This window comes from Ahaetulla prasina, chromosome 2 (genome assembly GCF_028640845.1).
Source record: "Ahaetulla prasina isolate Xishuangbanna chromosome 2, ASM2864084v1, whole genome shotgun sequence".
NCBI classification, from domain to species: Eukaryota; Metazoa; Chordata; class Lepidosauria; order Squamata; family Colubridae; genus Ahaetulla; species Ahaetulla prasina.
In genome coordinates, this window is record NC_080540.1 from 292529255 (window position 1) to 292554770 (window position 25516).

The 25516-nt window shown below is 43.3% G+C and overlaps 1 protein-coding gene across 1 annotated transcript in view; it reads right to left on the minus strand.

Moving 5' to 3' along the window:
• The window catches only part of ARK2C (arkadia (RNF111) C-terminal like ring finger ubiquitin ligase 2C), a 97618-nt gene that overhangs the window by 23030 nt on the left and 49072 nt on the right, over positions 1–25516 (minus strand). The window contains exons 2-3 of the mRNA XM_058168109.1: positions 18096–18387; positions 14292–14417 (exon numbers count right to left, since the gene is read on the minus strand). Of these exons, the coding sequence (XP_058024092.1) occupies positions 14292–14417; positions 18096–18387 (418 nt within the window). The remainder of the gene's footprint in view (positions 1–14291; positions 14418–18095; positions 18388–25516) is intronic.

Genomic DNA, 25516 nt, shown 5'->3' on the forward strand with positions numbered 1-25516 from the left:
AATTACTATTACCTTTCCTTTATATAATATCAATTCTTCCCTCTTTTTTTATATATTTCATCTTTTATCACTTTTTTGGTAAATCTTATATGTATTTCTCTCGGCAGTTTATGTCTGCATGCATAATTTGTGTGTACTCTGTATATTTTGTCAATGTCTCTCCGTATGTTTTGTTTGTCTCTTTGCACTGCCTCCACTAGAATTTCTGACATGATCTCCCCTAAATCTTCTTTATTTTCCATAATGTTTTGAAATCTGAGATAAAAGGACGCTTTCTCCATCTCCAAAAACACTATTGATTCATCTAAGTCTCTATTAGCTACCATATATTTTTGTTCCATTGTTTCCATTTTTTTTTTTGGTCTGTTTGCTCCATTTTTGTTTCCACTATTTTAATTCTTTGTTCACTTTTGAAGATACTTTGCTGGATATTTCCTATTTGGTCATCCATTTTTTAAATATCTTCTTTCATTTCTCCCATATCACTTTTAAGTTCTTCATGATTCTTTTTTGTCTCTTCGTGGTTGTTTGCAATAGCTTCCTGTGTTTAGTCATTGCCTCTTGTATCATCAGTAAAGCTTTCTATTGAATGTTGATGTGCTAATGTGCTGATGAATATGTAGTAGATGCAGGGGTTGGGGCTGTTTTCTTACTTATTTTGGTTATCGTTGTTGTGCTTGTGCTTGTCATTTTTCCTATCCGAAGTAGATTTTTCCAGAATATCATATATTGTATTAGCTCTAGAAATATTAGCTATAAAGATGTTTCTTTTTAAAAAAAATCTCCACCATTATATATATTTTTAAACTTAATTTATACAGTGTTAATATTAACTTTCAAAATATAGATATGAGTATCGAGTATGTAGATATAGTATATATATTTATTTTAAATCCTTATTCTCTATACTGTATATATTTATTTAAATGTATAACGTTACCTATGTATAATGATACGAAAAAGTTATACACTTATTATTTAAAGTTTAACATATAAAATAACCTAATAATGAGTATAGATATACATATAGCTATAAAAATATATTATTATATAGCTATATGTATTTTACTATGAATATAAACTCCTTAGTTTGAGTATGTATGTATGCATGCATGTATGTGTATATATATATACATGTGTGTGTGTGTATAGGTAAATAGATAGATAGATATAGATATAGATATAGATATAGATATAGATATAGATATATGTAAAGAAAGAAACAGACATTCTGCGAACTCCGGAATTAAAATAATTACAATTTTATTCTACTAAGCTTTTGTCAGCCATCTGCTGACATCGTCAGAGTATTAAATTTGTGTGTGTGTATATATGTATATATATGTGTGTGTATATGTGTGTGTGTGTGTGTGTGTGTGTGTGTGTGTGTGTGTAGGTCTTTGGTTGTTCGGGTTTTCTCTCGTGTAAAATTGGAAGTGTCTTGGCGACGTTTCGACGAAGTCTCATTCGTCATCTTCAGGCTTCAGCTTCATGTTTCTGGGAGTAAAAGCACGAAGCTGGGAAGCACGAAGCTGAAGCCTGAAGATGACGAATGAGACTTCGTCGAAACGTCGCCAAGACACTTCCAATTTTACGCGGCAGAAAACCCGAATAACCAAAGACCTACATACAAACACCCGTGAAAACCTCAGAAAACAAATATATATATATATATATACAAATTTATATACCTTATCTTTTATTACTTAAAGCTAATCTAAAATACCCAAAATTAATTTTCAGATGTGAACATTCAAATATATCTCTATAATTCCTTAAATATACAAAATATAAAGTTTTATATACAAAACTTTATAAACTTATTAGTTTAAATATTCCACAATCTTATTTTAACTATAATCTTATTTGTATTTTTGTTTATTTATATTTTATCTTCTATTTTCCTTATTTGTTCAATTATCCTCCAGACCAGTATTCTTCCACACGTTTATGTCTCTTATATTATTTTAGTAAGTCTGTACAATCTCCACTCTTTCTATGTCCTGCTTCTTTTATCTGTCAGTCCTTAACCTCCAGATGGCGTTTTTTTTTTCTTCTTCTTTGCTCGGCACCAATGTTCTTTTATGATTCCAATTTATAAAGTTATAGCAGCTCTTCAGTCCTCTCCAATTATAAAGTTTTTATCTTTCTCCAAATTATCCGATTGTGACAGCTTTAATCACCAGTCCTGTTGTTTTCTGCTTCTATTCCTTCTAGACAGCCACTAAATCCACCGTGTCCCGAGTCACCACTCAATTTACACAGTTAACTATATCGGCCCTTTCAATCCTTAAGAGCTTCAGTAAATTTTAGTCTTATTAACAATAAAGAAATGGATAAATGAAATTTATAGCCACCAATCCACACAGTCACAAGATGTAGCCAATTGGAGTTTCTTTCCTCTTTTCAACTGCTACTTCTCCTCTTTGCGCCGTCACCGCTTGTCAGTTTATTTCCTTCGCTCCTCTCCATCCTCCCATCCTGCCCCTGTCTATGTGGCAGTGTTCCGGCCTCAAGTCTTAGAGTCTCAATATGTCAGTTCCACCATTCAACAATATAATTGTACCTCCTTTTTGGGGTTTTCTCTCCTACCATTGCCGTTACGTTGCTTTCACAATCTTCACTTACTACTCTGCAGCTGTCAGCGCTTCAGGCCAGCCAAAATGGCTGGTTTCTTCCCTGCCAGAATCAAGAGGTTTCTCCTGAACCTTCGAGGGAATTACCTTTCCCTGTGAGGTCCTCAAAGTTCCCCCTTTTTTCCTATCAATCTCTCCGGGATTGACAGTGCTGTTTTAGGCTTCCAGGCTGGGAAAGTCGGGCTTCTGGAATGGAGCCCCATTTCTTTGCTCCATTCACGCTGACGTCACTGCCGGAAGTCTCCCTCCCTTCCTTCCTCCCTCCCTCCCTCCCTTCTTTCCTTCCTTCTTCTCCTTCTCTCCCTTCTTCCCTCCCTCCCTCCCTCCCTCCCTTCTTTCCTTCCTTCTTCTCCTTCTCTCCCTTCTTCCCTTTTTCCCTCCCTCCTTCCCTTCCTTCCCTCCCTCTCTCCCTTGCTTCCTTCCTCCCTCCCTTCTTTCTTTCCTTCCTTCCTTTTTCCTATCAATCTCTCCGGGATTGATAGTGCCGTTTTAGGCTTCCAGGCTGGGAAAGTCGGGCTTCTGGAATGGAGCCCCATTTCTTTGCTCCATTCACACTGACGTCACTGCCGGAAGTCTCCCTCCCTTCCTCCCTCCCTCCCTCCCTTCTTTCCTTCCTTCTTCTCCTTCTCTCCCTTCTTCCCTCCCTCCCTCCCTCCCTCCCTTCTTTCCTTCCTTCTTCTCCTTCTCTCCCTTCTTCCCTTTTTCCCTCCCTCCTTCCCTTCCTTCCCTCCCTCTCTCCCTTGCTTCCCTTTCCTCCCTCCCTTCTTTCTTTCCTTCCTTCCTTTTTCCTTCCTTCCTTTCCACCCTCCCTCCCTTTTCCTTCCTTCCTTCCTTCCTTCCTTCTTCTCCTTCCCTCCCTTCTTTCCTCCTTCCCTCCCTCCTTCCCTTCCTTCCCTCCCTCTCTCCCTTGCTTCCCTTTCCTCCCTCCCTTTTCCTCCCTCCCTTTTCCTCCCTCCCTCCCTTCCTTCCTTCCTTCCTTCCTTCCTTCCTTCCTTCTCCTCCTTCCTTCCTTCCTTCCCTCCCTCCCTCTTTTCCTTCTTTTCTTCTTTTCCTTTTTCTTCTTTCCTTCTTTTCCTTTTTCTGCACGAATCAAGAAGAGGGCCGTGAAAATATTTGCAGATCATTCGCATCCTGGCCATAAACTGTTTCAACTCCTACCCTCAAAACGACGCTATAGAGCACTGCACACCAGAACAACTAGACACAAGAACAGTTTTTTCCCAAAGGCCATCACTCTGCTAAACAAATAATTCCCTCAACACTGTCAGACTATTTACTAAATCTGTACTATTAATCGTTTCATAGTTCCCATCGCCAATCTCTTTCCACTTATGACTGTATGACTATAACTTGTTGCTGGCAATCCTTATGATTTATATTGATATATTGATCATCAATTGTATTGTAAATGTTGTACCTTGATGAACGTATCTTTTCTTTTATGTACACTGAGAGCATATGCACCAAGACAAATTCCTTGTGTGTCCAATCACATTTGGCCAATAAAAATTCTATTCTATTCTATTCTATTCTATTCTATTCTATTCTATTCTATTCTATTCTATTCTATTCTATTCTATTCTATTCTATTCTATTCATCTTCTCATCGTTCCCATCACCCATCTCCTTCCACTTATGACTGTTATGACTGTAACTTTGTTGCTTGTATCCTTATGATTTATATTGATATTGATTGCTTATTTGTACCCTATGACTGTCATTAAGTGTTGTACCTTAGAAATGTTAACGAACGTATCTTTTCTTTTATGTATACTGAGAGCATATGCACCAAGACAAATTCCTTGTGTGTCCAATCACACTTGGCCAATAAAAAAAAAATCTATTCTATTCTATTCTATTCCTTCTTTCCTTCCCACCCTCCCTCTCTTTTCCTTCCTTCCTACTTTCTTTCCTTCCTTCCTTGCCTGCCTGCCTGCCTGCCTTATGGTTTCAAGCCAGTCGCTTTTCCCCACTCTTCTATTACTGACTCTCTTTCAGTGCCGTTACACCTTTAAACCACTCCTCAGGAAACACTAGGGGGTCCAACTCTACAAAGGGCAACCCCAGTCAACCGAGATGGAGGGCAATTCCCACCCAAACCATCCATCCTCACCCTTACTTAGACTTAAACGCGTCTTCCAAGGCTTCCACAGCCACCCACTCAAGATCATTACTCGGGCTTTTCATCAAAAGTATTCCCCAGTCTCTAAGGTGGTACGTTCAGTTCAACCCCGTTGCTAATACGGGAGAGAAATGTCTCTCTGTTTTTCTAGGTGGAAGGAACAAGAGCCCTGAAGAGAAGTGAGTCATCCCAAGAGCAGATTCAGCGTGTTAGGTACAATTAACCCCAGGATGTTTCAGAGCAGCGGCAGGAGAGGAGAAGGGAAACGGTAAAAAAGGGAAAACCCAGCTTTGTCCTCCACGATCCCGAGAAGGCGGACACAGCCCTCTTCAAAGAATTCTGCAATCGAGGCAGGCCCGGGGCTTTGCAGACTTGACAATCATGTATATAAAGGCATTTCATTTCTAGGCAGAAAGGAGGAATTCAAACTCTTGTGGTAAACAATAAGCAGAAAATTAACCTCCTTCCTTCAAACTTGCCTTGCTTTCTCCCTTATCGAAATGGACCAGGGTCAACCTTTGGGGGCAGGGAAGGGAACCAACTGTGAAATGTTATGTGACTTTTATGCATGTTGATGCTACTTAACCTATAAAAAGCCATGTGCACACACATATATACCTATCTTCATGCATGCATAGCTATGTGATTTTTAGATTAGATAGATAGATAGATAGATATGGGGGGGATAGAGAGAGAGAGAGGGAGAGGGAGGGAGGGAGACAGAGAGAGAGAGAATAAAGGACTTCATATTAAAAGATGGAGAAAGGAGATCGTCAGGCAAGGAAGAACGTTAGAGGAGGATATGGGGTGCTACCAGAAACAGACACCAATAATGACTTATTTTTAGCCAATGACAAAGCCAAGAAGGCAGCTTCGTTCCGGCAGTTAAAGAGAAGGAAGAAGGAGGAGAAGAAGAAGAAGAAGGAGAAGAAGGAGAAGGAGAAGGAGAAGGAGAAGGAGAAGGAGAAGGAGAAGGAGAAGAAGAAGAAGAAGAAGAAGAAGAAGAAGAAGAAGAAGAAGAAGAAGAAGAAGAAGAAGAAGAAGAGGAGGAGGAGGAGGAGGAGGAGGAGGAGGAGGAGGAGGAGGAGGAGGAGGAGGAGGAGGAGGAGGAGGAGGAGGAGGAGGAGGAGGAGGAGGAGGAGGAGGAGGGGGAGGAGGGGAGGGGGAGGGGGAGAAGGAGAAGGAGAAGGAGGAGGATAATTCTATTCTATTTTATTCTACTCTACTCTACTCTACTCTACTCTACTCTACTCTACTCTACTCTACTCCAGTCCAGTCCAGTCCAGTCCAGTCCAGTCCAATCCATCTATTCTATTCTATTCTATTCTATTCTATTCTATTCTATTCTATTCTATTCTATTCTATTCCTCTTCCACACCTCTCCTTTCATTTTCCCACAGAATTTAAGTTTCTAGTCCTCACTCATTGCCCTTTACCGCACCCTTTGGAGAAACTTTTTAAACTGGGCTATCCAGAACTGGACTCAAGATTTGTATGGTCAATGCAGAATAAAGTAAAATAATTACTTCCCATAGTCTGGAAGTTATATTTCTGCCTGTTTTATAGCCACCTCACCCAGCTCATTTTCACTTGGCAATCTACTATAATAAGATCTTTTTTAACAGTCACTTGTTCGAAGCCTACCCAGTGCATTTAATTTCCCACTCCTAAACAAAGAATTCTGCATTTATTTTGGTCAATAATACTATTTTCCTCCTATATCTCTGCATCATCATCATCATCATTTTGAATTTTATTTCTATATTCCAGAGTATTAGCTATTCCTATTCTGTGTCATCCAAAGATCTGATAAACATCCCCTGTTACATCCTCATTCAATAAAAAGATTGGCATGTTTCCATTCTAGAACTGAGCCTTTAACTTGAGGATGTTTTCCAAGCCAATTATGCAGCCACTAAAAAAATTTTGTCACTCAGATCTCAATGATCTTGATTACTATTCAGAATGCTACGGAAAAGTTCATCAAATGTTCCATTAAAATCACAAATAAATCACAAATAGAATAACAGAGTTAGAAGGGAGGGACCTTGGAGGCCTTCTAGTCCAGGGGTCCTCAACCTTGGCAACTTTAAGACTTGTAGACTTCAACACCCAGAATTCCTCAGCCAGCTTTGCTGGCTGAAGAATTCTGGGAGTTGGTCCACAAGTCTTAAAGTTGCCAAGGTTGGAGGCCCCTGTTCTAGTCCAATTCCATGCTCATGTAGGAAACCCTTCAGACAAATAGCCATCCAATCTCTTCTTAAAAACTTCCAGTGTTGGAGCATCCACAACTTCTGGAGGCAAGTTGTTCCACTGACTAATTGTTCTCACTGTTAGGAAATTTCTCCTTAGTTCTAGGTTGCTTCTCTCCTTGATAAGTTTCCACCCATTGCTTCTTGTCCTGCCCTCAGGTGCTTTGGAGAATAGCTTGACTCCTTCATCTTTGTGGCAACCCCTAAGATATTGGAAGCCTGCTATCATGTCACCCCTAGTCCTTCTTTTCATTAAACTAGACATCCCCAATTCCAGCAACCATTCTTGATATGTTTTAGCCTCCAGTCCCCTAACAAGATAGAAATCAAGATATATTATGTCAGTAGCACTCCCATAATCCACTAAAACACCTACTCAATAAAAAGATTGGCATGTATTCATTCTAGAACTGAGCCTTCAACTTGAGGATGTTTTCCAAGTCGATTATGCAGCCACTAAAAATTTTTTGTCACTCAGATCTCAATGATCTTGATTACTATTCAGAATGCTACGGAAAAGTTCATCAAATGTTCCGTTAAAATCACAAATAAATCACAAATAGAATAAAAGAGTTAGAAGGGAGGAACCTTGGAGGCCTTCTAGTCCAGGGGTCCTCAATCTTGGCAACTTTAAGACTTGTGGACTTCAATACCCAGAATTCCTCAGCCAGCTTTGCTGGCTGCAGAATTCTGGGAGTTAATCCACAAATCTTAAAGTTGAAGTGAGGCCCCTGTTCTAGTCCAATTCCATGCTCATGTAGGAAACTCTTCAGACAAATAGCCATCCAATCTCTTCTTAAAAACTTCCAGTGTTGGAGCATCCACAACTTCTGGAGGCAAGTTGTTCCACTGACTAATTGTTCTCACTGTCAGGAAATTTCTCCTTAGTTCTAGGTTGCTTCTCTCCTTGGTAAGTTTCCACCCATTGCTTCTTGTCCTGCCCTCAGGTGCTTTGGAGAGTAGCTTGACTCCTTCATCTTTGTGGCAACCCCTAAGATATTGGAAGCCTGCTATCATGTCACTCCAGTCCTTCTTTTCATTAAACTAGACATCCCCAATTCCAGCAACCATTCTTGATATGTTTTAGCCTCCAGTCCCCTAACAAGATATAAATCAAGATATATTATGTCAGTAGCACTCCCATAATCCACTAAAATACCTACTCAATAAAAAAAAGAAAGTTAAGCACAGGAGAATTGCCTTGGACAAACCCATCCTGAATTCTACTAATTGGTGTAATGGGTCTTACAGACTGAAGAATCTTCCTGGATTAAGTGTTTTTTATCAGGACAACCAAGGGACCCGGTGGCTTAGTGGATAAGACACTGAGTTTGTCAATCGAAAGTTCAGCAGTTCAGCGGTTCGAATCCCTAGTGCCACGTAATGGGGTGAGTTCCCGTGACTTGTCCCAGCTTCTGTCAACCTAGCAGTTCGAAAGCACGTTAAAAAAATGCAAGTAGAAAACTAGGGACCACCTTTGGTGGGAAGGTAACAATGTTCCATGCGCCTTTGGCATTGAGTCATGCAGGCTACATGACCACAGAGATCTTCGGACAGCGCTGGCTCTTCGGCTTTGAAACGGAAATGAACACCACCCCCTAGAGTCAGGAACGACTAACACATATGTGCAAGGGGAACCTTTACCTTTACTTATCAGGACAACCTAGTCTACCCAATTATGGGATGGAGCATACGGCTATGCTTCCTAAAGGTCATTTAGGTCATAAAAGATTGACCTGTAGTCCATGAATTCTCATTTTTCTCACCCCAAATACCTCGGAGTAACTTTGGCTCAGACTGTCTTCTATAAGAAACACCTAAAGAACTTGTCCACTAAAATTAATACCAGGAACAACTTACTCCCGAAACTAAGAGGATCAAGATGGGGAGCCTCAGCCTCTACTCTCAGAAGATCAGCACTAGGGTTGGTCTACTCCACAGCTGACTACTGCGCCCCTGTTTGGCTTAGTAGCTGCCACACTAGCAAGATCAATGCTAGGCTAAATGATACAGTGAGGATCATAAGCGGTTCAGTAGTGGGATTCAGCCGGTTCTGTCCGGTTCGGGTGAACCGGTAGTGGCGACTGCGGGAGGCTCTGCCCACCCATCCGGACTAATGTGCGAGGAACTGTGCATGCATGGAAGGCCATGCGTATGCACAGAGGTGGCACATGTGATATCCACATAGAGACCTAAGTCCACGCCTCTTGAAGCCCATTGACTTATCTGACACCAATTCATCTTGACCATTGGTAATTCAGATTTTTATGTCTAGACAGCAGAAAATAAACTGACATTTTTAAAATTTATCCTGGTTCTGGGCTTCCTGAACCTAACATTAACATGACATACTAGCAAATTCCATGACTGCATATTTAATTAGGATGCAATCTGATGCAAATACATCCTGTAAGTCATAACCTTGCTATGACGTCATCATATATATGTTGTCGCTCTCCTATCTCCTCCAGGAGGTGCAGAAAGTCCTTGACTTATGGCTACAATTCAGCTCAAAATTTCTGCTGCTAAGTGAGACAGTTACTAAGTGAATTTTGCCCCATTTTACAAAATTTCTTGACACAGCTGTTAAATGAATCGCAACACTAGTTAAGTTGGTCACATGGTTGTTAAGTGAATCGGCTGTTGTGACCGAGGCTGAAGTAGATAGTAATAAACTTAGTCCGTGGAAAAACAAACTTTATTTGAATAGCTGGGAATTACTTCATTCCCAGCGTTGTTCAACTCAAAGTAAAACAAATGCCTCCCAACACAAATTCCTCTGTTATCTCACAAACCTTAGTCCAATTAGGCAAACTGCCAAAGGCCCTTCCTGGCAAACATCCAGAAGCCACAAAAACAAAGACTTAGACGAAGCAGAAGACAAAGCAGAAGATGCAGCTACAACGTTGTTTTCCAGCAAAGCTGAAACACCGGTGCTGGTCTGTTTTAAGCCTTATGGGAGAGGCCAATAATCTCTTGACCTTATTCCTGATTGTCCTCTCTGCTTGAGCTGCTCTTGCCTTCTGGAAGCTCTTCTCATGCATGCATTAGGAACAGGCTCCTCCTGTTCCTCTGCCTCACTACTATCAATCTCTGGAGGCTCTGGAGTCTGCACCTCACTTCTTGATGGCCCTGGCCTCACCTCAGCCTCATCGCTGTCCGATTCCCTTGCCAGCTCTGTAGGCTGCTGACGGACCACAACACTGGCTTCCCCGTTGCCTTTACTTGTCAGAAGGTCGCAAAAAGAGATCATACAACCCCGGGACACTGCGACCGTCATAAATATGAGTCAGCTGCCAAGCATCCACATTTTCAAACATGGGGATGCTGCAACCGTGGTGTGAAAAACGGTCATAAATCACTTTTTCCACTGCCCTTGTAACATCAAACGGTCACTAAACGAACTGTTGTAAGTCGAGGACTACTTGTACTTAAGTTCCCCTTAATAGGGGAAGTTCCCCTTAATAAGGGAAGGACCCCTTAATAGTGTCCTTCAAACATCTTGGTGGGACCCATTTTGGAATGATGGAAGACAACCAAATTGTGTCTCCTCCTTGTAACCTCTTAGTATTTTGCTTTCTTCACTGCAGAGCTGATATCCCCGTTCTCTTCTTTTAATTTTCAACATATTTGAAAGAGGCTTTTTTTGGTTGTTTCAGTCTCTATTTAGCAAATCTCAGCTCCGTCTAAGCTTTGGCTTCTAAAGCATATCAACATTTATTCCATATCCAAGATTCAGCTGAAGATATATAGATATATATTCATTTGTTTTACTGTCAGGGATTGGAACTGGGATAATAAAAGAGGAAAGGTTGCGGAAATTGGGAAAAACAAAAAAGGCGGGGAACAAGAGATAAGAGGCCAAGACAGGAAGTTACAGTTATGAATCAGCAACTCACTTGGAATGAAAGTCCTGTCCTTCAACCGCTTCCAAATTCAACGCCTTCTATAAAGTCACTGTAACTTTCCCACAATGAAAAAAGAGAAGAAGGGACACACGGATTGAGGGACAACTAGAGCCGGGGTCTCCAACCTTGGCAACCTTAAGACTTGTGGACTTCAACTCCCAGAGTTCCTCAGCCAACTCTGGGAGTTGAAGTCCACAAGTCTTAAAGTTGCCACGGTTGGAGACCCCTGAACTAGAGGACACGTGACTTTTCCTGCATTGGATAGCTTTCAGGCCCACGTCCAGAGATGGTATTCAGCCAGTTCTGGACCAATTCTCCCAAACCGGTAGTGAAAATTGCTGGTGGGCCAGCCTACCCACCTATTCCTTCCTATTTAGACATGTTTTTGAGGCCACGCGCATGCAGCAAAGCACATGCATGGAAGACTGGGCGCATGCATGGATAGGGCGCATGTGAACGAAGCAACGCGCTTGCGTGGAAGGCCATGGGCACGTGTGGATGTGGTGCATGCGAGCCAAGTGAGCGAGCATGAGTGCGCGCTCGCATTTGCAAACCGGTAGGGAAAGTTAAGGGAATACCACCCCTGCTCACGGACCTAAATTGTTTTAGTTTTTAGATATGATTAGTGAGATAAGATCAAGGAGAGAAGCAACCTAGAACTAAGGAAAAAAATTCCTGACAGTGAGAAGAATTGATCAGTGGAAGTTGTGGGTGCTCCATCGCTGGAGGTTTTTAAGAAGAGATTCTTGTTGGGTATCTTACCCAGATGTGGGTTTCAGCAGGTTCTGACCAGTTCTGGAGAACTGGTAGTGGAAATTTTGAGTAGTTTGTAGAACCGGTGGTAAAAATTCTGATTGGCCCCGCCCAGGGGTGAAATCTAAAAATTTTCCCTACCAGTTCTGTGGGTGTGGCTTAATTGGTAGGCGTGGCTTGGTCAAGGTGGTCAGGTGACCCGGTGGGCATGGCCAATAATAATAAATAATAAAAATGATAAAAGTATACAAAACTTAGGAGTGCACCGGTCTATCTTTTTTAAAAATAGAGGCACTGGTCTACTAGTTGCCTTTTATGGGGAGGCACTGGTCTACCTTCTTTAAAAATAGAGGCACTGGTCTACCAATTGCCTTTTTTGGGAGGCACCGGTCTACCTTCTTTAAAAATAGAGACACTGGTCTACTAGCCACCTACAGTGCTGATCAGCTGTAGTCCAGCCCTTTGAAGCACTGTGGCAGTCATTTAAGGCCATTTGCAGCTATATCACCACCGAGAGCTTCAGGGACAGAGAAGAGGTACAGCGAGGAGTGGGCAGTGCGGGGGGGGGGGGCAGGGATTTTTGCTGCTGGTTCTCCGAACTACCCGCCCCCATCGCTACCAGATCACGCTTTCCGGTCCAAACTGGGAGCATTTCACCCCTGGCCCCGCCCCCATCTATTCTCTGCCTCCCAATTCCCAGCTGATCTGGGGGAAATGGGGATTTTGCAGTATCCTTCCCCTGGAGTGGGGTGGGAATGGAGATTGTACAGTATCCTTCCCCTGCCACACCCACCAATCCATGCCCACCAAGCCACGCCCACCAATCCATGCCACACCCACCAAGCCACACCCACAGTAAAAAAATTTGAAACCCACCACTGATCTTACCAGGTCTATATAACAAAGGGAATACCTATCTAATTTTACATGGGTTAACAGCAGCAAGAATTGTATTTGCACAACCATGGAAAAACGAAGAAACCCCTACAGATGAAAGTGTTATAAATAAATAAATAAATAAATAAATAAATAAATATATATATATATATATTAGAATGCGCAGAGATGGATAGATTAACATTAAAAATAAAGGAGAAGGAAGAAACAGAATACTTTTCAACATGGGATTTTTTTTTTTTTACCAATGGTTAACTAACAGAAACAGAGTTTAGAAACTAAAAAGATTAAAAACCTTTTGTCCTCTGTCCTCCCTCTCAGCCTCTCCCACTCACAGCCAGCAGCTCCTCCCACCAGCCTCTGGAAAGTTAAAACACAATGGAGGCAGGTTCACTCTGCCTCTCGTCACTTTCATCTAATTCAATGAAAATGTTGAGGAAAACATCCAGAACTTGGAGGAAGGTTGAAAGGCAGCTTTAAAATGTCTTTCAGTCCTAAAGGAAGCAACTAACTCATGGTGGTGGCACAGGCTAACTCACTGCTCACTGCCTGAAGTTCGATCCTGACCGGCTCAAGGTTGAACTCAGCCTTCCATTTCCAAGGTCGGTAAAATGAGGACCCAGATTGTTGGGGGTAAGAGGTTGACTCTGTAAACCGCTTAGAGAGGGCTGCAAAGCACTGTGAAGCGGTATATAAGCCTAAGTGCTATTGCTATTCCTTCCTTCCTTCCTTCCTTCCTTCCTTCCTTCCTTCCTTCCTTCCTTCCTTCCTTCCTTCCTTGCCATGGTGGTGCAGTGGTTCCTTCCTTCCTTCCTTCCTTCCTTCCTTCCTTCCTTCCTTCCTTCCTTCCTTCCTTCCTTCCTTCCTTCCTTCCTTCCCTCTGCTGCATCTGAAGGAATTATGTTGGAGGAGGAGGCCAAGGTGGCTACGGGGGTATCTATGGTTGGAACCTTAAGAAGGTCCTCGAGCTCCTGATCTGTTGTGTACATTTTCTTGTCTGAACCACTAGGGGTGGGAATGGTACCTGGGTGACTCCATTGACGTTGAATGATGTCTAAGAAGAGCTTAGGTGATGGAATTACCCGTTGCTCTGAAACTGGTTCAGTGAAAAGGAATTTGGTGGGGTCAGATGTATCTGAAACACCTTCCAATTGCCATGAAGCAACCCCCATGTTGGCTGTGATTTTGGCCTTGTGTAATAAGGTATAAAAAAGTTCATGGCGAAAAAGCCCAGTGGGGACATTCAGTACTGCAAGCCAACTCCACTCACTGGAGTTCGATCCTGACTAGCTCAAGGCTGACTCAGCCTTCCATCTTTCCGAGGTCGGTAAAATGAGGACTCAGATTGTTGGGGGCAAGAGGTTGACTCTGTAAACCACTTAGAGAGGGCTGTAAAGCACTGTGAAGCAGTATATAAGTCTAAATGCTATTGCTATTACTCCCTCCCGCCCTTCCTTCCTTGCCGTGGTGGTGCAGTGGTTAGAATGCAGTAATGCAGGCCAACTCTGCCCACTGTCTGGAGTTCGATCTTGCCTAGCTCAAGGTTGACTCAGCCTTCCATCCTTCTGAGGTGGGTAAAATGAGGAGCCAGATTGTTGGGGGGCAATAGGCTGACTGTAAACCGCTTAGAGAGGGCTGTAAAGCACTGTGAAACAGTAGATAAGTCTAAGTGCCATTGCTATTTATGGTATTTTTCAATCATTGCGATTAAGGAACGAGTTACCAGTCTGTTCCTTCCGCTAAATATCTAGGCTGGGGCGCCACGGTGCGGGGAGTCTGCAGTTGATGGCCAAATTCAAAGCTTGGATGTAACCGATGAGGTTGGACAGACATGGGCTCCTGAGTCCGCCTGCAAGAGAGAGGGAGAAGAATGAGTAAACACTGCTCACTCTCTGCGTCTTCTCACACAGATCTAAATTCCACCTCACTTGGAGAACATCCTGTTTGGATCAGAGTAGAGTAGAGAACTTGCATGGGAAGTGAGAGAAATCAAGATTGTTGGTCTATCAATGGGGGTGTAATTGAAGGCATGATGACATTCTGGCCTATATGATGTCACCCTCTCCCCTTCCCCACATTATGGGGTGGGTCTCTGCAAGGTGACTCAAAAGGATAAGGGGTGTCATATGCAACATGACGTCATCCCACAAGGGACATCTTATGCTAATACTGCAAAGGAGGATAGGATGGGATGGGATGGGATGGGACGGGATGGGACGGGATGGGACGGGACAGGATGGGACAGGTTGGGACGGGGTGGGGTGGGATGGGATGGGATGGGGTGGGGTGGAGTGGAGTGGAATGGGGTTTGGGTTATGGAATAGAATAGAGAATAGAGAATAGAGAATAGAGAATAGAAGAGAAGGGAAGGGAAGGGAAGGGAAGAGAAGAGAAGAGAAGAGAAGAGAAGAGAAGAGAAGAGAAGAGAAGAGAAGAGAAGAGAAGAGAAGAGAAGATGGGATGGGATGGGATGGGATGGGATGGGATGGGATGGGATGGGATGGGATGGGACGGGACGGGACAGAACGGAACAGAACAGAACAGAACAGAACAGAAAATATGGCATGGCATGGCATAGCATGGCATGGCATGGCATAGCATAGAATAGCATAGAATAGAATAGAATAGAATAGAATAGAATAGAAAAGAAAAGAAAAGAAAAGAAAAGAAAAGAAAAGAAAAATATGGAATGGAATGGAATGGAATGGAATGGAATGGAATGGAATGGAATGGAATGGAAATAGGAATAGGAATAGGAATAGGAATAGGAATAGGAATAGGAATAGGACAACACAACACAGCACAGAACAGCACAGCACAGAACAGAACAGAATTCTTTATTGGCCAAGTGTGATTGGACACCTAAGGAATTTGTCTCCAGTGCATAAGCACTTGGTGTGCATATAAACAACAAAGTGATAGGTCATAGATCATAAATCATAGTTACAATAATTAATCATAAGTACATAATTCTTGTCGGTTTCAACTTAAATTTCTGTGGTCTTATATATTTGTCCAATGTTGTTATTTATTTATTTTTCCAGGTGAAAGGCAAAGATGCCTTAAGGGCATCGTCAAAATCTCCAAGGTGATGGCTAGCATGGTCATTTCACGACCATGGCATAGATCCACAACCGACCAGGAGAAACTGCCAACTCTCTTGCCAATTGACCTTTGGTTTTCAGCCACAGAAGGACCATTCCCAACCCCACCTCCCTCATTCCATCCTCTGTGCCTTTGGATAGCCATCTTTTTTCAGCCAATAGGGTTTGAACAGGTAGTCCTCAACTTACAACCATAATTGTGTCCAAAGCTTCTAAGTGAGACAGTTGTTAAGTGAATTTTGCCCCCCCCCTCTTTAACGACTTTTCTTGCCACAATTCTTAAATGAATCACTACAGTTGTTAAATTAGTGACACGGTTGTTAAAGTGAATCGAGCTTCCCCATTGACTTTGCTGGTCAGAAGGTCGTAAAAAAGGATCACGTGACCCCGGGACACTGGAACCATCGTAAATACATGCCAAGCTTCCGAATTTTGATCACATGACCATGGAGACGCTGCAGTGGTCAAAAGTGTGAAAAACAGTCATCAGTTCCTTATTGCTACTTCACTAAACGAACAGGGATGCAAATAACCTTCGGCATGACCTGAGTATAACTCATAAAACCATCTGCTACAATGTCCTTCCTGTCGAAGACTACATCAGCTTCAATCGCAACAATACATGAGCACACAATAGATTTAAGCTTAATGTGAACCGCTCCAATCTCAATTGCAGAAAATATGACTTCAGTAACAGAGTTGTTAATGCCCGGAATGCACTACCTGACTCTGTGGTCTCATCCCAAAATCCCCAAAGCTTTAACCAAAGACTATCTACTGTTAACCTCACCCCATTCCTTAGAGGTCTGTAAGGGGCGTGCATAAGTGCACCAGCGTGCCTACCGTTCCTGTCCCAATGTCCCCTTTGGTTGTATCCAATTCGTATGGTTATTTCATGCTTATGCTTATATATACTGTTGTGTTTGACAAATAAATAAATAAATAAATAAATAAATAAATAAATAAATAAATAAATAAATAAATAAATAAAAAGAAATTTACAAAATAACAGTCACTAGTGAATGCTGCACGCAGTATAACAGTCTACGGTTCACACTACACAGTGAAGTAGTAAACAGTCACTAAACGAACCATTGTAAATCAAGGACTACCTGTGCTGACAGCTGTCCCCCAGCGAAGTAAACAACAGTCACTAGTGAATGGTGTACACACTACAACAGTCTACTGTTCACACTACACAGTGATGTAGTAAACAGTCACTAAACAAATGTAAATTGAGAACTACCTGTGCTGACAGCTGTCCCCCAGCAAAGTAAACAACAGTCACTAGTGAATGTTGCACGCAGTATAACAGTCTACTGTTCACACTACACAGTGATGTAATAAAGTTAAACAGTCATTAAACAAACGTAAGTCAAGGACTACCTGTACTGACAGCTGTCCCCCAGCGAAGTAAACAACAGTCACTAGTGACTGTTGTACACACTACAACAGTCTACTGTTTGCATTACACAGTGAAGTAGTAAACAGTCACTAAACAAACATAAGTCAAGGACTACCTGTACTGACAGCTGTCCCCCAGCGAAGTAAAAAACAGTCACTAGTGAATGTTGCACGCAGTACAACAGTCTACTGTTCACACTACACAGTGATGTAATAAACAGTCACTAAAGAAACATAAGTAAAGGACTACCTGTACTGACAGCTGTCCCCCAGCGAAGTAAACAACAGTCACTAGTGACTGTTGTACACACTACAATAGAATAGAATAGAATAGAATAGAATTTTATTGGCCAAGTGTGATTGGACACACAAGGAATTTGTCTTGGTGCATATGCTCTCAGTGTACATAAAAGAAAAGATACGTTCATCAAGGTACAACATTTACAACACAATTGATGATCAATATATCAATATAAATCATAAGGATTGCCAGCAACAAGTTATAGTCATACAGTCATAAGTGGAAAGAGATTGGTGATGGGAACTATGAAACGATTAATAGTAGTGCAGATTCAGTAAATAGTCTGACAGTGTTGAGGGAATTATTTGTTTAGCAGAGTGATGGCCTTCGGGAAAAAACTGTTCTTGTGTCTAGTTGTTCTGGTGTGCAGTGCTCTATAGCGTCGTTTTGAGGGTAGGAGTTGAAACAGTTTATGTCCAGAACAGTTTATGTCCAGGATGCGAGGGATACAACAGTCTACTGTTCACACTACACAGTAAAGTAGTAAACAGTCACTAAACAAACATAAGTCAAGGACTACCTGTACTGACAGCTGTCCCCCAGCGAAGTAAACAACAGTCAATAGTGACTGTTGTACACACTACAACAGTCTACTGTTCACACTACACAGTGATGTAGTAAACAGTCGCTAAACGAACCATTGTAAGTCGAGGACTACCTGTCCTGGCAGCTGCCCCCCCCCCCCCGAGCCAGGAGGATCCCAAGGTGGCCTCCTCACCTGGGATGGGATATGAACCTGCGATGTTGAGCCTCGATGAGCCGCTGCTGGAGAAGATATTGCTGGTGAAGGGCTTGAGGTAGGAACGGAGGTCCCGTCACATCTTGGAATGGCAGGGTAGGTAAAGTTGGCAGCGACGAGTGAAGCGGGCTATTGTGCTGGTGAGCGGCTGCGAGGTGAGGCTGGACGGCATGAGGCAGGGGGAAATCTGCTGAGATCTGAGGCTGGGGGGCAAGGTGGAAGTGCCGGCAGGAGGTAGCATGAGGATGCTGAGACCTTTGAAAAGGAGCACCTGGAAGGCAAGCAAAGGAGTTCCACTTAGAAAGCAAGGAAGGAAGGTCAGGTAAATCCACCAGAGGCCATGGAGGCCCCGCTCAGAAATCTTGGCCTCACGAGAGAGGAGGACAGGTTGAGAGAGAAAATCTCTCGGCGGTGTTTTGTTTTGTCTTGTCTAGAGCAGGGGTCTCCAACCTTGGTCCCTTTAAGACTTGTGGACTTCAACTCCCAGAGTTCCTCAGCCAGCTTTGAAGTCCACAAGTCTTAAAGGGACCAAGGTTGGAGACCCCTGGTCTACAGGGGCCTAACTCTCATCCAGGTATTCAATCAACTTGGCAACCTTAGGATTGGTGGACTTCAACTCCCAGAATTCTCCAGCCAAGTTTTCAATCAGGGAATTTTGACCCTGGCAACTTTAGAACTAATGGACTTCAACTCCCAGAATTCCCCAGTCAGATTTTCAGTCACAGAACTCCACCCTGGCAACTTTAGGAGTAGTGGACTTCAACTCCCAGAATTCCCCAAACCAGGTTTTCAATTGGAGGATTCCAACCCTGGCAACTTTAGGATTGGTGGACGTCAACTCCCAGAATTCCCCAGGCAGGTTTTCAATCAGGGAATTCTGATCCTGGCAACTTCAGGACTAGCGGACTTCAACTCCCAGAATTCCCCAAACCAGGTTTCCAATCAGGGAATCCCAACCCTGGCAATCTTAGGATTGGTGGACTTCTACTCCCAGAATTCCCCAGCCAACCAATAACTGTAAGTTGAGGAGTACCTGTACAACAATGGACAAATCGACAGAGATTGGAGGGGGAGGGGGAGTCTTTGATTTTGAAAGGTTTTAACAGGTTGTACAACCACACTTCCTGTATGGTTGAACTAGTTTTCCTGGCCTGTTGTAAGACTGAAAAAGGGTTGGATTAGATGATCCTTGTGGGTCTCATCCTCCCTCTGTGATTCCACCATAAGTGACTCTCTGTCCTGGCAAGTGAATGAGATCGCATTGTAATGCAGGTAGTCCTCGACCTAGGACTGAAATTGAGGATACAATAAGCCATGATGGTCATAAAGAGGGCCACGCTGTGACCATGCCTGATTTTATGGCACTAACACTTAGACTTACATACCGCTTCACAGTGCTTTTACAGCCCTCTCTAAGTGGGTTTACAGAGTCAGCCTCTTGCCCCCAACAATCTGTGTCCTCATTTTACCAACCTCAGGAAGATGGAAGGCTGAGTCAACCTTGAGCCAGTACAGGATCGAACTCCTGACAGTGAGCAGAGTTAGTCTGCAATGCTGCATTCTAACAACTGAGCCACCATTGCATTCTTCTTAAAGAATAGCAATAGCAACAGCACTTATATAAAACCCCATAATGTTTTACAATCCTCTCTAAGTGGTTTACAGAGTCAGCCTGTTGCCCCCAACAATCTGGGTCCTCATTTTAGCCACCTCGGAAGGATGGAAGGCTGAGTCAACCTTGAACCTGGTGAGACTCGAACTGCCAAACTACATGCAGCCAGCAGTCAGCAGAACTAGCCTGCAGTACTGCATTCTAACCATTGAGCTACCAAGACTCATTTTATGATCTTTTTATCCCATCAGCCATTATGCAAACACAGCAGTCATTAAATGAACCCCTTGTTCGCTATGCAGTGATTCTTGCTGGAAATCTAGTTCCAAAAAAACCATCACAAATTGTGGTCAGCGCAGGGCACCACAAATAGGTATAAGTGTAGTCTGGTTGCACCAAAACACCAAAATCCAATCGCAGGAACACAAGGGGCTAGGAGGGGCAGCCATCACAATTTCAAATCTGGGTCCCAAATCGGGGTGAAATGCTACCAGTTAGCACCGGTTCAGGCGAACCGGTAGTAAAAAAATGCTACCAGTTCATCTGAACTGGTATTTCTGATGATCAGCTGTGCCACGCAATTTATATTTGCTAGAAAGCAGGATATTCTAAAGTCTAAATCATGCGGCACAACTGTTCCCCCCCCTCCTTTTTGCATGCTACGTGGTAACACCTATGGAACGCCTGTGCGCAAAGTGCGCATTTGGCATGCACTGTGCATGCCCGCATGCAACACATGTTTCGTGTGCACTGCACATGTGTGCACAGCGAACCGGTGGCAAATCTCAGAGTATTTCACTACTGTCCTAAATCCTAACTTCGGATGGACCAGTTAGCAATCGGTCATAAGTCAAGGACTATCGGTCTCCTGTATCACAACACAGGCATGTGAGTGAGTGAAATATAGCAGGGATGTGTGAATGTGTGTATGTGCTCTATGTGTGTGTGAGAGAGAAAGAGAGAGAGAGTTTTTGCAGGAGACGCAAATAACACACATTTAGCACTAAGACTTGGTGCCTTGACTGTCAAGTTATTCTTTCAACCAATTTTTAATTCAAAGGCAAGTTTTATTTAGTCTCTCTTTGAAAGCTACTCAGTGAAGCTTGTGAGTGCAATCGAGTGTTGTGCCTGAAATCAAGAGAACTCTGCTTGTTAACATGAAGAGGGTCAAGGGTTTCACAACATTGCAACATCGCAACATCACTGGGATCCCACCTCATTCCCTGTTCCATAGCAATGGCCCCCTTGGTGAAATCTGAACTGGTTTACTACCGGTTCTCTGGCTGCACATGTCCCACCATGCACCAAATGCAAGGTGGGTGCATGTGCAGCACATGCCAAAAGGAGGCACGGGGTAAATAAAACAGCACGGGGTGGGGGTGAGGATCAGCTGTGGTGGGCAAACCTTTTTTTTAACTTTTAAAAGCATTTTTTTTACAACCTAATAGGTTGTAAAAAAATGCTTTTAAAAGTAAAAAAAAAAAGGCTTTGATGATCAGGCAGCTCAGCTGGGATCATCAGAGCCTCTTTTTTTACCTTTGAAAAGCATTTTTTAAAAGAAGTGGCAAGCGGGGAAGTGGGCGATTGGGTATTGGATGGGCATGGGCATGGGCGGGGGAGGCAGGGATTTTTGCTTCCAGTTCTCTGAACCACCTGCCACCATAATAATAATAATAATAATAATAATAATAATAATAATAATAATAATAATAATAATAATAATAATAATAATAATAATAATAATAATAATAATAATAATAATAATAATATTTTTATTTATAGACCACCCTTCTCCCAAAGGACTCAGGGCGGTGTACAGCCACAAATAAAATACAGAAAGAAAACAACAATACAAAACTAAAAACAACCCTTAAAAAACCTATTTAATTTGGCTACTTATAGATAAAAATATTCCCTCTAAAATTTACTAAAAAATTTAAAAACCCATAAATCAATTTAATAATATAAAATTTAAGCGAGTCCAGCAAGACGAAATAAGTAGGTTTTAAGTTCGCGGCGGAAGGTCCTAAGGTCAGGTATTTGTCTGAGTCCAGGGGGCAGCTCGTTCCATAGGGTAGGAGCCCCCACAGAGAAGGCCCTCCCCCTGGGGGCCGCCAGCCGACATTGCTTGGCTGACGGCACCCTGAGGAGCCCCTCTCTGAGAGCGCACCGGTCGTTGGGAGATAGACGTTGGCAGTAGACGGTCCCGTAGGTATCCCGGTCCTAAGCCATGGAGCGCTTTAAAGGTAGTAACTAACACCTTGAAGTGAACACCATCACTACTGGATCAGCTGATCCGGTCTGAACCAGGAGCATTTCACCCCTGAATGGCCCTTTGTGGACTATGGGCTCCTTGGTTCTCTCTGAGCTTAGCGGTTTTCTTGCAGAGTTTTCATCACCCTACTAAGAAACATCATCAGTGCCAGCAGTGTGGCCATCAAGCTCAGGGAGCACCAAGGACCCCACAGTTCAACCCCGAGCTACAGACAGTGGTGGGATTCAAATAATTTAACAACCGGGTTCTCTGCCCTAATGATTTCTTCCAACAACCAGCTTACCAAACTGCTCAGAAAGTTAACAACCGGTTCTCCCGAAGTGGTGCGAACTGGCTGAATCCCACCACTGGCTACAGATATCGTAATACTTAGTGCTGTCCATCATTTTGCAATTTCCAAAAAGCTGGGAACTCTGCATTCATTGTCTTATGTAAAAAAAAATAAATCAAATCATTTCCTCCTAAACCCAAATGTTTGGCCACTGCTTTCTTTAACATTTAGTTTTTAAATTCTTTAGAATTTGCTTTTTAAAACATTTGCTCTTCCTTCTTGTAGGCCCCTTTTCAAAAGATGCAAGTGTTCTAAAATACACTTTTGAAAATGTCATATTTCCAAACATAGAATGGAATGGAATGGAGTGGAGTGGAAGGGAACAGGAACAGGAACAGGAACAGGAACAGGAACAGGAACAGGACAGAACAAAACAGAACAGAACAGAACAGAACAGAACAAGAATGAATGGAATGGAATGGAATGGAATGGAATGGAATGGAATGGAAGGGAAGGGAAGGGAAGGGAAGGGAACGGAACAGAACAGAACAGAACAGAACAGAACAAGAATGAAGGGAAGGGAAGGGATTAGGGAAGGGAAGGGAAGAGAAGGGGAGAGGAGAGGAGAGGAGAGGAGAGGAGAGGGGAGGGGAAGAGAAACAGGAACGGAACGGAACGGAACAGAACAGCACAGAACAGCACAGAACAGAACAGAACAGAACAGAATTCTTCATTGGCCAAACATGATTGGCCACTGCATATTGTTTAGGGAACCATCTCCCCACCCACTCACCCCCGACCATCTGTCACAGGATAGTTAATTTTAGGGCAATGAATCATTTCGCTTCCATTGAGATCCACAGGAAATACCTTTTTCTTACTCCAGTTAACTAAAAAAAAAAAAAAAAAGGTCAACTGCCATGTATGCTTAACTAAGCCCTGATTAAGCCGCTGGATTTGCAGAAAGCACAACACTCGGTGTGAAACAGGTTGTGGCTTTGTCCCTTACCACATTGTGAGTTTAAGGTTCTATGTGCTGTGCACGCCTACAATTAATTCAGTAGCCGTGAAGTACATTACATAAATAGTGCAATTCTCTCTTTTGCTCAGTCTGTTTGTTTATCTACAGAAAAAGGGGGTTCTCCAGGCCACCCCCTCAAACTCCTAATTCATTTCAGGTAGTCCTCGACTTATGGCCACAACTGTATATTTCCACGGCTAAACAAGATGATTGCTAAGTGAGTTTTGCCCTATTTTATGACCTTTCCTGCTGCAATTGTTAAGTGAATCCCTGCAGTTGCTAAGTTAGTCACACGGTTCTTAAGTGAATCCGGCTTCTCCATTGACTGTGCTTGGTCAGAAGGTCGCAAAAGGGATCACACATGACTCCGGGAATATGAATGAATATGTTGTGGCCTGCCAGTGACCAGCAGAGCTGGCAGCAGATTCGGAGAGTGAGGAGGTTGGGGGAGGACATGGGCCAGTCCTGGAGTCTGGGTGTCGTGTCCCACTCCTCCGCTGACGGCCGGGTCAGGGAAATCCGAATCAGGCGTGCCTCTGCAGCTCTGCCAAAGTCCTAGCAAAGTTCTCAAGGCAGGCAGGAGACCAGAAAGTGACTTCAGCAAGATATGTTTAGACTTTGCCTGACTCAGAGACTGCCAGAAAGCAGATCCTTTATATAGGCCATGGGGTGTGGCTCCATGACTCAGCACTTATCCTGGCCTGCCCCTCCCTTCCTTCTGTTGATGCTGCTTATCAATTCTCCTGAAGCGAGGGTCATTCCAGTCTGCAGCTGTTGGTAATTGACCTTCCTCAGGCTCACATGCTGTGGGGGAGGGGGAGGGGTCTAGTTGCTCCATTTGCCTGGGCATGGAGCCAGGGCTGGGGGCTGGAGGCGCTTCTTCTTCCTCAGCCTGTCTAGGCATGGAGCCAGGGCTGGGGCCAGGAGGCATGCTAGGATATTCCTCAGCATTCGGAAGCAGATAAGAAGGCCCCGGCTGCGGGGAAAGCGGACGAGGCACAACACTGGGGAAGGCTTGGATGAGGGCTCTGAGTCAGAGGCAGAGAGGGGGCCAAGGCCATCTGGTAGTTTTTTGCTGCCTCCAGAGTCTCCGGAGTCTGATATCAACGAGGCAGAAGAACAGCATGAGCCTGTTCCCAGTGTGGGCATGCGCAGAGCTGCCAGGAGACAGGAACAATTAAGGAAAAAGGGTCGACTTGGGAGTAAGGCTTGGAGATGATTGGCCCCTGCCATAAGACATAAAAGAGAAACGAACGGAATGTGAGCTTTTGCAGGAAGCAATTAATTCATTTGGCCGATTCAAGATTTGAAAATTCTGAGGGCGTGGCCAGTGCTGCGGGCGAGACGGTTGCAAATCCTGATGTCTTCAGGGTTTGCGCCGATATCCCCCCACCTAGAGTGTCCGTCCGAACTTTGGATCGGAGCATAGCTGCCTCGAAGGGGCAGCGAAGAGTGGGGGACCCACCGGAGCGAACAGGGAGATGGCAAACTCCGCATATCTCCGGATCTTTTCCCCCAACCCAGCGGGGAGGAATGCAGCGCCATAGTCCATCATGGCAGCTGCACCAAAGCCCCGGCAGCCACAAGAGCGGGTAGGAGGGAGAAACATCAAGAAACAAATTGTTGAAGTCGGGTGAGTGATGATCTCACGAAGAAAAAATAAGAATTTAAAATATGCACAAGTCTTGGGGAGAACTTGTAGGCTAATTGAATAACAAGTGAAAGTGAAAGTCAATTTGGAGAATACACATTCGGGAAGTGAAAGAGAGAAGATAGGGCTTGAATGGAAGCAGAGCCCTATTTAAATAAAGAAAAGGAAAATAAATCTTTTCCAACTAAATAATGGTTTGGAGATTCTTGAAAGTCTTAATGGATTATATTGGAAACTAAAGAAATAGAAAAAAGTAAAAGAAACTATTAAAACTTTGTTTTTAATGTAAAAAAAGTTTAATAAAGTATATTTTTTTTAAAAAAAGAAAAGTACTGGGCCTAAGATGGAACCTTGTGGTACCCCATTGCTTACTTCTCTCCATGTAGACTTAGACCCATTAAGGACTACTCGTTGAGTACCGTTTGTCAGCCAGTTGCAAATCCATCTGGTGATGAAGCTATCCCACTTTTTTCTAGCTTACAAAAAAGTAGGTTGTGGTCTACTTTGTCGGATGCCTTGCTGAAGTCTAAGTATAATGTCCATATTATTTCACTGGTCTACTAATTTAGT